We start from the raw sequence: 14,370 nt of genomic DNA on the forward strand, positions 1-14,370 counted from the left end.
TATTTGTTAATACTTGTATATGAACACTTATAAAATATTCTACCGTACTTGATAAATAACAACGTAAAGGAGAAAATGCATATCTATGAAAGTACTAAAAATTTAATACGTTTAGGCATAATTAACTGTATAGGCAGGAATAAAAGTGAGGAGGAACGCAGAAGGATGCCGTTTCCCACTTTAAAAAAATATCTATGGCGTCCCTTCACTTACTAAAACATTACAATGGGCATAGATAGACACGGGAGACGGCGTGACGTCATGCGTCCCTCTACCTTTTATGATGCATTTTTACCTCTGGTACAGTGACTATATTTCTAAACTTTCAAAATATGCTGTAAGTATGGGGAGTCTTGTAGAACGCCTATGTCTTAGAAAAAAATTAGTGAGTTTCCTTGAACTAATTGAATTTTCTAATTTTTAATTCCAGAGCATTGCATACTATTACACAAATTGTATCTTTGCTTGACGTTGTATATAAAATTGTTAGGATAAAAAAGGCCCTGAAATAAAATATAATGGGACAGCCATTCGAAATTAACAATGAGTGATTATTAAACTGTAATATAATAATGCACAGCTTTTGATATTTAAAGAATTTTCTACAGTATAATTAAAGAGTTTTATAAATCTACCTATCGTAATCGGCGTGTGCTATCTTTCTTGTCACTATTATCTATATCGATGAGTAATGATATCTCAAATTTCATTATCACAGTAATACGTAGAGATAAGTTAGTTGCGTGGAAGCATTTCACCAGTCAAACATGTAGGTTATGTTTGAAATTTTGTACAGGAGACAAATATTTAATATAGTGTAATTTTAATCCATATATTTGTTTGAGTTTTATTCGTAGTTAAATATCAAGATGGTCAAGCGAAATGAAGATCAAGCCTCAAAATCCACGGACTCTGACAAAAAGAGAGAGAATCACATCCTTGTTTTGGTAAGGAATTTAATTGTTTCGTTTTCACTTTATTCCATCTGAGATATGCACATTTAAAATTTAACATTAATTAAAAGCACGTAATAATTAACTCAAGATTGGGGAGTAAGATACCCAGGCCCGTATTTAGGAAAGTGCTATTCTGTGCTTGAGCGCAGGGTGGCAGAATTTAGGGGTAAAAAATTTTGGAATTGATTTCAAGATTCACAATAAAGTGATATTTAAAACTAGCAATCCGCAGGGTCCTGCGCAAACGCGAGGAAATATGTTAATGTGTTTAATTCGCTCTAATTACAGCAGTTACTAATTAGCTAGCTTATATGATTAGTTTTGAAAAGTCATCCTCTCCCACCCTCACCCCAAGGGATGAGGATGAACTTGAACTTCATGAAAATTCATACCGTTAAAGTCAGCGATCTCGAAAACTATGAATTCAATACTAATATCTGTCGTTTTCGATTACTTTTGAAATCTCTTGAAGTTGAATTGTATTAAAACTGTCACTATTCATCTCAGCGACCCCAAAAACTATGAATTCAACTCTAATATTTTCGGGAGGGAGCGGCAAATTTTGTGCGGGGGACTTCAAATTATTTAAAGCACAGGGGTGCACAATATATAAATACGGGCCTGAAGATGCCATGTTAAAAGTTCAAATTAAACTCCATTTTTAAAACATAATATTATTCTGTATTTTCAGTTGTAGTTTTCGATACTGTGCTTCATTTACTTTCTATTAATTGTTATATTAATATTCTCATTTCTTTATTTACTCCTAAAATGTAAAATTTTCTGGAAGTCTACGTTTGAGGTAATGCGAATTACACTGATCACATCGATAAAATGAATAAATTGTACATTTTCAAACCACTTTTTTTTAACAATTAAAATCAGACAAGAGGCTTTATTTGTTTCAATAACCTTAATTTTATCTAATGCTAGCTGAAAAGCCCATTTTTCTCACGTTGAGAATAAGTTTATGAAAAATTGAATCCTTGTTACCATTAGGATATGTGTGAGAGATGAATTTTGAATTAAACGGCATCGGAAGTGTCACTATTCATCTCAGCGATCTCGAAAACTATGTATTGGCATTAATATAAGTCGCTTTGACTATTTTTACATGTCACCCCATCCCTACCTGCACCTCACATCGGTTCAGCCGATGGGGTATGAATTTGGACACGAACGATATCGGAACTGTCACTTTTCGTCTCAGAGTTACCGAAAACTATGAATTGAACACTAATATCTGAATTAAGATCTTTTCAATACTTTTTGACAAGCATATATCTTGGATAAGTTCTTTCCAAGATATTTGCAATGCTACCTAATTTCGTCACACCACCTTGTATACCGGAAAGAGAGAGAGAGAGAGAGAGAGAGAGAACCGGTTGTTAAAAATTGGAATAGCACCAGTGCCTATATAAGTTGTTTCTTGAGTTACAATCTCATTGTGTCCCAAATCTTTCATATATTTAATTTCCATCCAAAAATCGTCAACTTTTTTGTTAGTAACACAGCTCTACATTTTTATTATTATTATTATTATTATTATTATTATTATTATTATTATTATTATTATTATTATTATTATTATTATTATTATTATTATTATTATTATTATTATTACTATTATTCAGGGGTGTCATTTAAGGGTGGCAGGAGAGGGGGAAATTGCTCCCACAAGAGTTTGAGGAATACTTATACTCTAATGGATTGTCTACCAATATACAGCGTGTCCGTAAAGTAGGTAGGCTAGCTATCCAAATCCCATCATTCATAAATGTACGTTTAGCGTAACGTTAATATACAAGCTTCAAAACATTTAAGTGTTACAAGTCTCATAAATCATTATCATCATCATAGTTATTCTGTCATGATTGGCAGGTCATTTGCCGCAACTGAAAAGCTTCCATACTCCACATCTCTTCGTCTTCATGTACGGTTTTTCTGTTTTAATACCATCCATAAGTTGTACCTTCCTTCATTCCTTCTTTTCTTGCTGCCACCATACCCTCTAGCACGTCCCTCACGATACAGTTTTCCTTCTTAGCCAATGCTGCAACCTTTTTCGCTTTCTCAAAGTTATCCCTTTCTTCCCTACCATTTTAACACCCTTTTATTTGTTTTCTGCGACCCAGCTCTTTTTCTTCATTCTTCTTCACACCAGTATTTTGAAAGCTTCCAGTCGTTTTTCATCACGCTTACTTAATGTCCATGTTTTTGCCTCCATACATCACAATACTCTAGACCAGCGTTTTCCAACCGGTGTGCTGCGGCACACTGGTGTGCCGTGAATGGACCGCTGGTGTGCCGCGAAGAATCGAAACAAAATGATTAATTTTATAGCAATCAAATTGCAAAACGGAGAGAAAAATGTATATTTGTATTTCACATTACTATGAACCTCTACTATGAATCTACAATTTTGAGTTTCATACCGGGTTACTGTTCTCTACATTTCTAATACTGAAAAAGGTATTTATCATTTTTATGACCATTATTGCTTCTTTATTGTTGCAGACTATTTCATAACTTGAAAATTTAAAGTATCATTCAATCCTTTCTACAAATTACCTACATTTGTGTTTTAAAAGTAAAAGAAATTTTGGTTGTTCGTTCCTTATTTAGTGATCTTCCTTCTTAGTAAAAGGTTGGATGCAGTTTTTAAAAAGAAAGCGTATTTTCAAAAACCTGAGTCCAATATTTCATTGCAATTATTTTCTATTTTTAAATTAGAATGAAAAATATGCATAATGATTTAGCTCGGGGAAAAACCAGTGATAGAGCTTTCTTCTCTGTAAGAAGGAGATAAAAAGTCACAGAGAGAATACCACCATGTTTCAAATTTACAAATAATAACATCTATAAGTGTGCCGCGATAATCCAACTAACACCCGAGTGTGCCGCAAGTTGAAAAAGGTTGGGAAACGCTGCTCTAGACCGGTAGTCGCCGAACTTATGAAGCTTCTGAGCTACCATACTGTTTTTAAATCTTACTGTGTGCTACCAACCAAAAGAATTTCAAACTTGGGGACCGAAAATGTCCCTGCGAGCTATTAGTAGCTCGCGATCGACGGTTTGGCGATCGCTTCTCTACATGAAGCATTTTATGAGTCTTTTTCTCAACTCTTTACTCAAGGTACCACAAAGCAGATTTTTTCCCTCTTAAAGACTTCTTTTACTATTCCTATCCTAGCTTTCATTTCACGTTTGCATTTCATATAATCACATAATACTACCCAGGTAACGAAAACTAGTCACCTGTTCTAATTTCTCCCCTTCTACTTCTATATTAGACATTGAGCGCTTCGTTCCAAAGACCATGGCTCTTGTCTTTCTAACATTTATTTTCACCCCATATTCTTCACAGTTCTTCATCAAATTTTCTAACATCTTATTGATTTTCTCTTCAGATTGTGCAACGAGCGCCATATCATCTGCAAATCGTATACACCTAATCATTCTACCTCCTACCGAACTCCATTTTGATTATGTAGGCTCTTTTCCACTATCTCTTCTAGATAGATATTAGATAATGTAGGCAAGAGACAGCATCTGTCGAAGTTCCCTTACAATCGAACTTTCCTCTGTCATTTCCTCCTCTATTGTAACACTTATTTGTTGGTTCGTATATAAGTTTCTTATGAATCTTCGATCTTTCTATTCCAACCCAATCTTCTTTAGAACTTGCAACAACAATTCCCAATTCACGCGGTCAAAAGCCTTTTCTAGATTACAACATACATCTCTTTCTCCTTTTCTATAAACCTTTAACCGATCACCCTGGATAATCCAATTACATCTCCTGTGCCCTTACCTCTAGTGAACCAACATGTTCTTCCTCAACTTTTTTATTTGTTCTCTCATACAATCTTTTATTCAGTGTCCGAAGCAAAATTTTAGCTGCATGAGATATGATACTAAAAGTTCTATAATCCTCTTTGGGTTTGATTTCTTAGCCATCAGTATCATGATCGTCTTCAGGATGTTTTTTGGCCACTCTCCTGTTTCATGTATTTGATTGCAGAGTCGGAACAATTCTTTCTTGCCCTTGTCTCTAATATTCTTAACGAATTCGATTGGTATATTATCTATCCTAGTTGCCTTTTCATTCCAAATCTCGGATATAGCTCTTTCAAAGTCATCCCAAAGAATATCAAATCCTTTATCATCCTCGCCTACTTCATTTTCTACCTCAACATTTAGGCCACACAATTTTCCTTACTCTCTTATAAGTCCTCAACATATTCTTTCCATCGTCCTAAGATTTCACTTCTCTCGTATCTATCTTCCTACCTTATCAATGAACTATCTTCCCATTATTTTCTACTGCCATCGTAATACCCCCTTCTTTCTTCCAAAGTTCAATCGATTTCACCTCCTTGTTAATTTCCTCATATGTCCACACTCTTTCTAAGTCTACTATGTTCTCACGTTTTCTTTTATAAAACTCTCTCTTGCTCTGTCTATATCCCTTTGTAACTCGTTGTTTAACTTTCTGCACATCTTTCTGCTCTTTTCTTTATCAACCTGTTTTCATGCTGTCCTTCCCCTCATTTTTTGCAACATCTCTGCTGTAACCCATGATTTCTTAGTCGTTTTGTTCGTGGTAACATACTGCTTCTTATGCGGCTTGCTGAGTGCAAAGCTTAATATACTTCCACTTTCTGTTAATACTTACATCTATTGAGTATTTTTTGAGTCCTCGTTTGAGTATTTTTCTTCGAATTTTTCTTCGAAATATTTCTCGTTTTCCAACTCTTCAGTATTCAACATTTTGTTGCCTACTTTTCTTCTGCCTGCATTTTTCAGTTGAATATCCCCTTCGGCCAGCACAAGGTTATGATCAAAGACAATGTCGGCTCTGGGAAAGTTCTTCGCGTTCTTGAAGCTATTCCGATGTCTGTCCTGATTCATAACATATTCTATCTGACATCTTTGCCTTGTCTATTGAGTGTTTCCATATATATATATATATATATATATATATATATATATATATATATATATATATATATATATATATATTCTACTCTTGTGCTGACTGTACCAAGTGTTTCCAGTTACTAGTGAATTATGTGTACAGAAATTTCACCAGTCCCTCTCCGCTTTCATTTCTTTTACCCAAATCATATTTGCCTACGACACTACCTTCCTATTTTTCTTCCACAACTGCATTGAAATCTCCCTTTAAAATTACTCATGCAACTCTCTTTTCTCTATTCTAATTTCTTCTATTTTGTCATAATTTTCTTCTATTTCAACTCCTATGAGCAGTACGTAAGTATTGTTTAAAGATAATTTACTAGGATCACGCAGTATACAGTACTGTAATAAGATTTTATTAGTACGTCCGTCCGTTAGGCTCTACGTTAACTCTTGAACGAAAACGAGTTTTTGAATTTTTTCTTTTGCAATAGACAGATAAAGAAATTATCTCGGCCGAGTTCAGTAATTGAGTCAATCCATTATCATCTTCACGGGTAATGGTGGTTTTAACGGTGGATACCCATATTCATACATATCCCATACATGGATAATGCAGGTGTCGCGTTATCCTCTTTACTGGGTTCACCAGAGTTCGTTACTCAATTAGTTCACTAGTGGTCAGATGAGTTTAAATGATTTTTCCATATCTATTTCAAGAGAAACACGTGTGTATATGGCGCGCCATATTTCTGGTCTCTTTATAAAATTGTTTACTAAATAAGTATAGAATTAGATTTTATTGATATGATCCTAGATTTCCTATACTATCGATTTTTATATTTTTATATACATTGTTTTATTCTACTCCCGAAAAGAAAGAAGAAAAGTATTTCTTAGTATGATAAATTACATTGTTTGCACGAGGCAGATATAAATGTGATGTTCAGAAAATGGGAGAGAAGTAACCACAGTTGTAGATTCAAATTTACAACATCTTTTAGTGCGAAGTAGGACTCAAAAGTTCAGAGAACCGACTCACAGGTCCTTACTGCTGGAAGCCATGTTTCGCGCTTTCTCCCGTATTGTCTATTGTGATTCTATTGTCACCTCTATTTTTGATACGAAATGATCTCTCTTCAAATTTGGTCATCCAGAGAAAAAAAAATATTAAAAATTCACAGAGGGATAAGTCGAGTGAGTAGGTAGGGTGTTGAAACACAAAAGTGCGATGTTTCGTGAAAAATCTTAGAGAAACGCATTATCATAGAAGAGTACAACTGCCCACTTCGCCTCATCGCAAGACGTTGACAACGAGTGGACATCTACAAACGACAAAAATATCCATATAGATTTCTGTATATACTGTTCTACCATCAGAAATGAATTTCGAATTTCTCTTCGCTTTTGAGAAAACTTTAACTTCCATGTTGAAGAAGCAGCTTGGATTGAATCTCTAACAAGTAGAACCAAGTTTCGTTGCCTGTGGTTGTCTTCTCTAAAAGAAGGAGCTACGTAACCTGGGAAGGAACCAGAGATCTTTCCCACTAGAAATGAGCCCTCTACTGCTGAATCACCGTGCTTCCGGGATGGTTTGAACTAATGACATACATACCTATTTATGTCATTAGTTGAATGACATACATACAGAAGCTCCGCATTAATCCGGTGAAGATTCGTGTGATTCTGATCCCAGTTAACTTTGTGTTCACAGTTCATATAGCCTCGGAGCTGAAAATTGACTTGAAACTTAACTAATCATGACCCACTGCTTCAATGTTCTGCCGCTAATCTTTAAATGTATTTTATAGTTGTTTTAATTAACAAGAGTTTTTTTTGTGTGTGTTACGATGTATCAAGCGATATGATTCATGTTACAAAATAGATTAGTATTCTTTGAAAAGTGTTATCAATATTTGAATTGATAAGGTTGGTATGTGAAACAGAAAGCCAAAGTTAAGCAACTTATAAACATAGATGGTCTTATGCAGAGTCGTTCTGACGGGTGAACAGTGCCATACTAAAGAGTTCGACTAAGGTATGTTTCGTGCAGTAGTCATGCTTTTAGTATGACGCTAATCATAAGTCAAAACGACTCTGGATAAGGCGGAGAGAGTTCATTTACGGAGGCGAATAACTGGACTAGGTGGTCACCACGTTGGTTGCCATTACTATTATTTCTTAACCAGATGCCACACTATATAGGACAGATCATTTATCTTCTAATTTTTAACGTAATACTAATACGCGTAGATTAAGAAAAAAAAAAAACGCTGAAATGGAAATATCGATAGGGAGAAAGTGTAGCGTCAATTAGCCGCTTTGCTGGGTTAAAATAAGAAATATTAGTACAGTAATATGTTCCGTGAGTCAGTCACTTTTTATTATTACTGAAGCGTTATCTGATAAACGATGTGCTTTTTGTCCTGCATTCTTCAACGACATCGAAAACTATGAATTCGACACTAATATCGGTCATTTTCAATCATTTTTATGTATCTCCTTTCTCCCTCACCCCAAGTTGCGGGGCTAATTTTGGATTTAAATTGCATCAGAAGTGTCACTGTTCATCTCAGCGACCCCGAAAACTATGGATTCAGTACTAATATGAGTCATTTTGGATCATTTATATATATCTCTCTCCCTCCCCCTCCCCTAAGTTTCGCCATCAAAGTGAAATAATAAAAAACATCCCAGACCCGAACCTGATCTATGTTCAAAATTTGATCGAGTTTGGTCTCGAGGTTCAAGAGTTATTAAGTCACACACACAGTCACTTTCATTTTTACTTATATAGAAAAGTACTCTGCAACGCCACCACCAACCCGACACATATATTCTCTCAAATAGCACTACATAAGATTATAACATATTTTAAATCTACATGATAAACAAAAACTTACAATACCGCATTAACTATTTTGTGCAACAAACTAAATACTGTACAATACAGTATCATAAACATCCAAACTTTGAATACGTTTACAATGGTAATAACACAAATAAGAGGACGGGACAAAATAGGCCTACATCGAAAGTATTTTGGTGTCGAATACTATGACATGATATAACGTATTTCGAATGAATAGGTACACAATTACAAGAATCTGATTTTTTTTTTTTTTTTTTTAAAAAGGCTTTATTTCGTGAACTGCTTAGATAAGTATCATATCTAATCACGTAGATAATTTTCAATAAGCGTAAAAAGATCATAATGCCGTTTTCAGTAATTTGATATCTGGAACTGTTCCGAAGATATGATAAACATTGGAAAGTTTGACACACTGTTTAAAATTATGTAATTCCGAAAAAATTTTATAATTACAAATGTCAAAAACTTCTTATAATGTTATGGAAGCAAAAGAAATTAAAAAAAAAAAAAACACTTTTAAAATTTCCCCACAAATACGTCACTTTAACATTCTCACTCTGGTTTATATAACAAATTTCAGGTATCTATTAGTTTAGTGCATTTTTAAAGGATGCGTATCAAGTAGTAGAAAAAAATGTCATACGAAATAATGGCAAATGTATCTTTAAATTTGGTATTATTGGGTCGAATTATCATTACTATAATATTACCGAGCTAGATTCGGGCTTCGTCACGGCCATCGTGGCTTTGTTCATTTGCATTAATAAGTTACTTCGAATTCTTGCTCGGTCTTGGGATCGAAAGTGTTAAGCAGGATAGCAATCTCTATCCATGTTTTTCATATCTCCGATGCTCTAATTGTCTTATTTAAAGAGCAAAGTAACATTGTAATTCAATGGTAGTGCATTTATCTCTGGAATAAGGTGCTTATTTGATTTAATTCCAGATGTATCGTACAATCTTCGCTATGATTCAATATCAAAAGGTGGATCTTCTCTCCATTCTTCTCCACACTCACAGTTCGAAAGCTTCCAGTCATTTTTCATTATTTTTGTGTGACGTCCATGTTTTTACTACATACAGTAAAATACTCCACGCGAAGTATGAGTTACGAGTCTTTTCCCCAACTCTTTATTCAAGATTCCACAAAATAGTTTTTTGTTCCTCTTAAAGGTTTCTTTCGCAATTCTTATCCTTGCTTTTATTGTACCCTACTTGTATATTTCACACCGAATGCTTCGTTCCAGTTACCATGGCTTTTGTATTTATAACATTTATTTTCATCCCATATTCTTCACAGCCATTCCTCAAGTTTTCTAACATCTTATTGATATCCTCTTCAGACTCTACAACAAGTACCACATCATCTGCAAGCGCATACACCTAAGCATTCTACCTCCTACCGAAATGCCGTCTCCATTTTGTAAGCTCTTCTCTACCTCTTCTAGATACATACGTATTAAATAATGTTGGCGAGAGACAGCATTCCTGTCGAAGACTCCTTACAATTGCACTCTTCTCTGTCATTTCCTCCCCTACTCTAATATTTACTTGTTCATTTGTAAATAAGTTTCTTATGAGTCTTTGATCTTTCCATTCCTACCCAATCTTCTTTAGAACTTGCAACAACAATTCCCAATTCATGCGGCCAAAGGCCTTTTATAGATAAACAAATACTACATACACCTCTTTGACTTTTTTCTATAAACCTTTCAACGATCACCCTTAATTTTGATGTATACTGCTTTTATTTTGTACTGTTTATGCACCATAAGTCTCTCTATTGGTATCCTACGTATATAATTTTACACTAAAGTATCAAGAGTTACTGGATGGCAGTATGTAACTTACTAATGTCAATGGAACGTCACGGAGAAACGGTTGAAAGCGCGAAGCAGTTTTAGTGCTGTCAGTTGGATTCTGTATATCCAGTGAAGCGTCATGTACCGTAGTGATTGCAACTCGACAGGAATTATCGGAGTTTGTACACGGAATTATAGTTAGTGATAGCATATGGAGCATGAGATTTTCGGAAGTCGTCCGGACATTGGGCTTTTCTCGCTCCACAGTCTTAAGAATGCACCGTAAGTAAAGTATTAGGGGCACAACGATCCATGAGAGACAAAGCAGCAATAGCCACCCACGTATGCTGAGTGACCGCGACCAGCGACGTCTGTGCAGACTCGTCCCGGCAATTAGTCAAGCAACAGTGTATGAACTGATAGCATGAATCAATACAGGACGTCCCTGTAACATGTCTCAGAAATTACTACAGCGCAATTTGATCTCCGTGGGATATCGCAGCCGCAGCCGCAGACTAACGTGGAGTGCCACTACTAAGCGCTGACTATCGACAGCGATGACTCACTTGGGCTCGGGAACATGTGGATTGGTCCTTAAATGACTGGGAACGTGTGGCGTGATTAGATAAGTCACGTTTCTAGTTGGTACGTGCAGATAGTAGGATTCTGGTGTCATCCAGACCCCATGAGGCCATTGACAGAAACTGTCAACATCCTATATTTACATGGGATGGTTTGGGTTCTCTGGTCCGCTTAACCAGACATTGACTGGTCATCGCTATGTTCAGTTGCTTGGTGATCATCTCTAGTTATTTATGGACTTCTTCTTGTACCCTGCCAACAATGGAATTTTCCAGGATTACAATGCGCCATGTCACCGGTCCGCAACGGTGTGCGTCTGGTTTGAGAAAGATTCTGGCTACTTTCAACGCATGATTTGGCCCCGTAGATCACCGGACATGAACCTTGTCTAGGACACGTAGGATAGTATCGAACGAGCTATTCTTGCCTAGGATCCTCCACCTGAAACAACTGCCGAAATGTGGACGCCAATCGAGGCTGCACTGCTGCACATTCCTTCAACGGACTACCAGCAAGTCGTGTCCCTGTTAAGTCGAATTGCTGCACTTCTCCGTGCTCGAGAAAGTCTCACACGTTATTAAATAGGCATCTCATGACTTTTGGCACCTCAGTTTAATTTGTGTAAAATTTGTACACATTAACTTTTAAAAAAGCTCACTTAACTTAAAAAAATAAAACTCGCTAATAGCCGTACACAACTATGGCCAAATGAGCAATTGCTCACACAGGCTATTTGCTTGAATTTGGCTTATTCCATAATCCTTAAATACATTTCTAACAAAGGAAGAACAATATTATATTTCAACTTTGAGTAACCACTAGGAATTAGTTAATCTGTTGAGAAAATCGATATGAAAAATCGATTTAAAAATTCTCTTAAAAATTACAGTCTTTCGACCAGTCAGAAAAAAAGTATTTGCGAAATTTTGCAGTCTTGGTTGAACAGTAACAAACATTTATTGACATTTTTTTAGCATTGACATTTTATTGACATGTCCTCTTTCATATCCTCTTCTTCCTCGTTAATAAAAACTTACTTTTCTTTTTCTTTTTCTTTTTTTTTTTAAATTTTCCCGGTATTTCCGTTTCCATCAGATACAGATATGATGTTGTCCACCAGAAACTCGAATCGAATCAGAGATCCACTAGAGATAACAGCAATAGCTTTAAAAGTAATTGTTAAAAGTTTCGTGAGCACCAAATGTTCTCAATCTGGGTTTATATCATTACCTATTTAACTAGACATTGATATGAACACACCAAGAATTCTTTGTGACTAAATGATTAACGTACGCGCCTCTGGCGTGGGAGACTGCTTTGATTTTGAGCGAGAGCTCATTTGGTTCGGATTTCACGTTAAGGTGTAAGTATCAGAGCCGTAGCTACGGGGGGGGGGCAACGGGGCGGTGATACTAAGGGGATGCCGAACGAGCAAAAGAAAGAAAAAGTGTTGGAAAAGGGCAAACGACGCGGCGCCCCGTATAAGTTTTGGCGCCCTATTAAATCAATATTGTTGTCGATTTGCAAACAAATAGCTAAATTTGTTAAAAATTTTCTTGCTCGCTCCGCTCGCAATTCACACGTTTCAATAAGAGTTACAACAAGTTTTACTTATTACTTTGATTTATTAATGACAATGTGATATACAAGATGCTCAGTAATGACTTATAGTGTACGCATGAGCGGTTTCAAAATCGGAAACGGTCAAAGTCTGAAACACGTGTTCGGCGTTATGATGGTGATGAGTTTGCTTAGTTAATCACGCTTGTCTACCCAATCAGATTAACTACGATGTGGAGAATGAAAGTATGAAAATGAGAGGAGTGAAGAGACACATGCAAGCCATTCTCGACGTGGAAGCTCGTAGAAAGAATTTTCCTACTCGGACTTTACTTTGGGATTCATTTAAACATATCTTAATTACTAGCTTTTTCGATATTCCAAATTTTCTACAATGTTACTCTCCTAATTCGTAGATATTTGGAGGATATTTGGTTGATTTCACCTAAATCAACACTGATAATACCCAATAATTTCATCTGCGTATGGGATCAATCTTGCTAATAGAATGTTTGAGAGGATTTTATAGGATGTTGACAGAAGAGAAATGCCTCGGTAATTATTACAATCTGCTTTGTCGCCTTTCTTGTGAATTGAAATAATGATTCATTCTTCCCACTCTTGTGGCAGTTCCTCCTCTTTCCAGATAAGGAGAATGAGTTTGTGTATCTTGTTCCAAACTTTTCCCCTCCAGCAAAAATTAACTCAGCCGAAATTCCATCTATACCAGGAAATTAGTGTTTCTTTAATTTCTTTGTAGCGATTTCTACTTCTGTTCGGTTAGGCTCAGGAATATATGATTCTGCTGTGTGCATTTTCCTTTCCCCACGAACATTAGTTTTTGGCTCCCTGTTAAGCAAATCGTGAAAGAAATGTTTCTATCTATTCAAGATGCCATCTGTATCAGTGAGAATTGTTCTGTCATCTCTCTAAATTGTACGCTCAAGGTTGATACCCTTTCTTAAATTCGTTGGTGCCCTTATATGTGCTTTCACTATTATCTTCAAGTTCATTAATTTAGCTTTCAAAATATCGCGTTTCTTTGTTCTATATATTTTGGAAGATTCCCATCTGATGTCAACGAAATTTTGTATATTATTCGTATCACGTATGTGGTTATATCGTTCGGATTTTGTAACCAACGCAGTTTCGGCTGTTTTCTCTTCTTCGCTAGTTTTGTGCATTCCAGGTAGAACTATGGTTTGTTCCTACGTATTTCCGGGTGCCTCATTCTTTCTCTTGCTGAAATTTTAATGCTATCCCTAATTTCAACCCAAGTAGGCCTATCCTCAACACTAGTACTCTCAAAACCTTCTGAAACCGAGAATCTATTTGACACTTCAATCTGGTATTCCCCTCTAGCCTGGTTCTCCTCTAATTTCTTTAACTAAACATCTTCGTTTTTAGATGTTGAATATTCCCTTTATTTAACGATAATTTCGTTCTTATTATCGCTGCTACCAGATAGTGATCAGTGTCAAAAGTCAGGTCCTCTAAACTACCAAACATCAATTATGCTAGACTGTCTTTTTCTCTCTACTAAAACGTGATCAAGTTGATTGTGTTCTTCCATCTGGCCAGGTCCATGTGTATTTGTAAACATTGCAATGTGGGAATTTTGTACTCTTCACGATAAGGTTTTTGGATGTTGCAAAGTTCACGAGTCTAACGCCGT

At 35.9% G+C, this 14,370-nt stretch overlaps 1 protein-coding gene across 1 annotated transcript in view; it reads left to right on the forward strand.

Moving 5' to 3' along the window:
• The first annotated feature begins 755 nt into the window (after nt 1-755).
• The window catches only part of LOC145693234 (myosin-VIIa-like), a 144,638-nt gene continuing 131,023 nt past the window's right edge, over nt 756-14,370 (forward strand). The window contains exon 1 of the mRNA XM_081769039.1: nt 756-947. Coding sequence (XP_081625165.1) covers nt 870-947 — 78 coding nt within the window. The 5' untranslated portion in view covers nt 756-869. The remainder of the gene's footprint in view (nt 948-14,370) is intronic.

This window comes from Thermobia domestica, chromosome 8 (genome assembly GCF_964235325.1).
Source record: "Thermobia domestica chromosome 8, izTheDome1.hap1.1, whole genome shotgun sequence".
NCBI lineage: Eukaryota > Metazoa > Arthropoda > Insecta > Zygentoma > Lepismatidae > Thermobia > Thermobia domestica.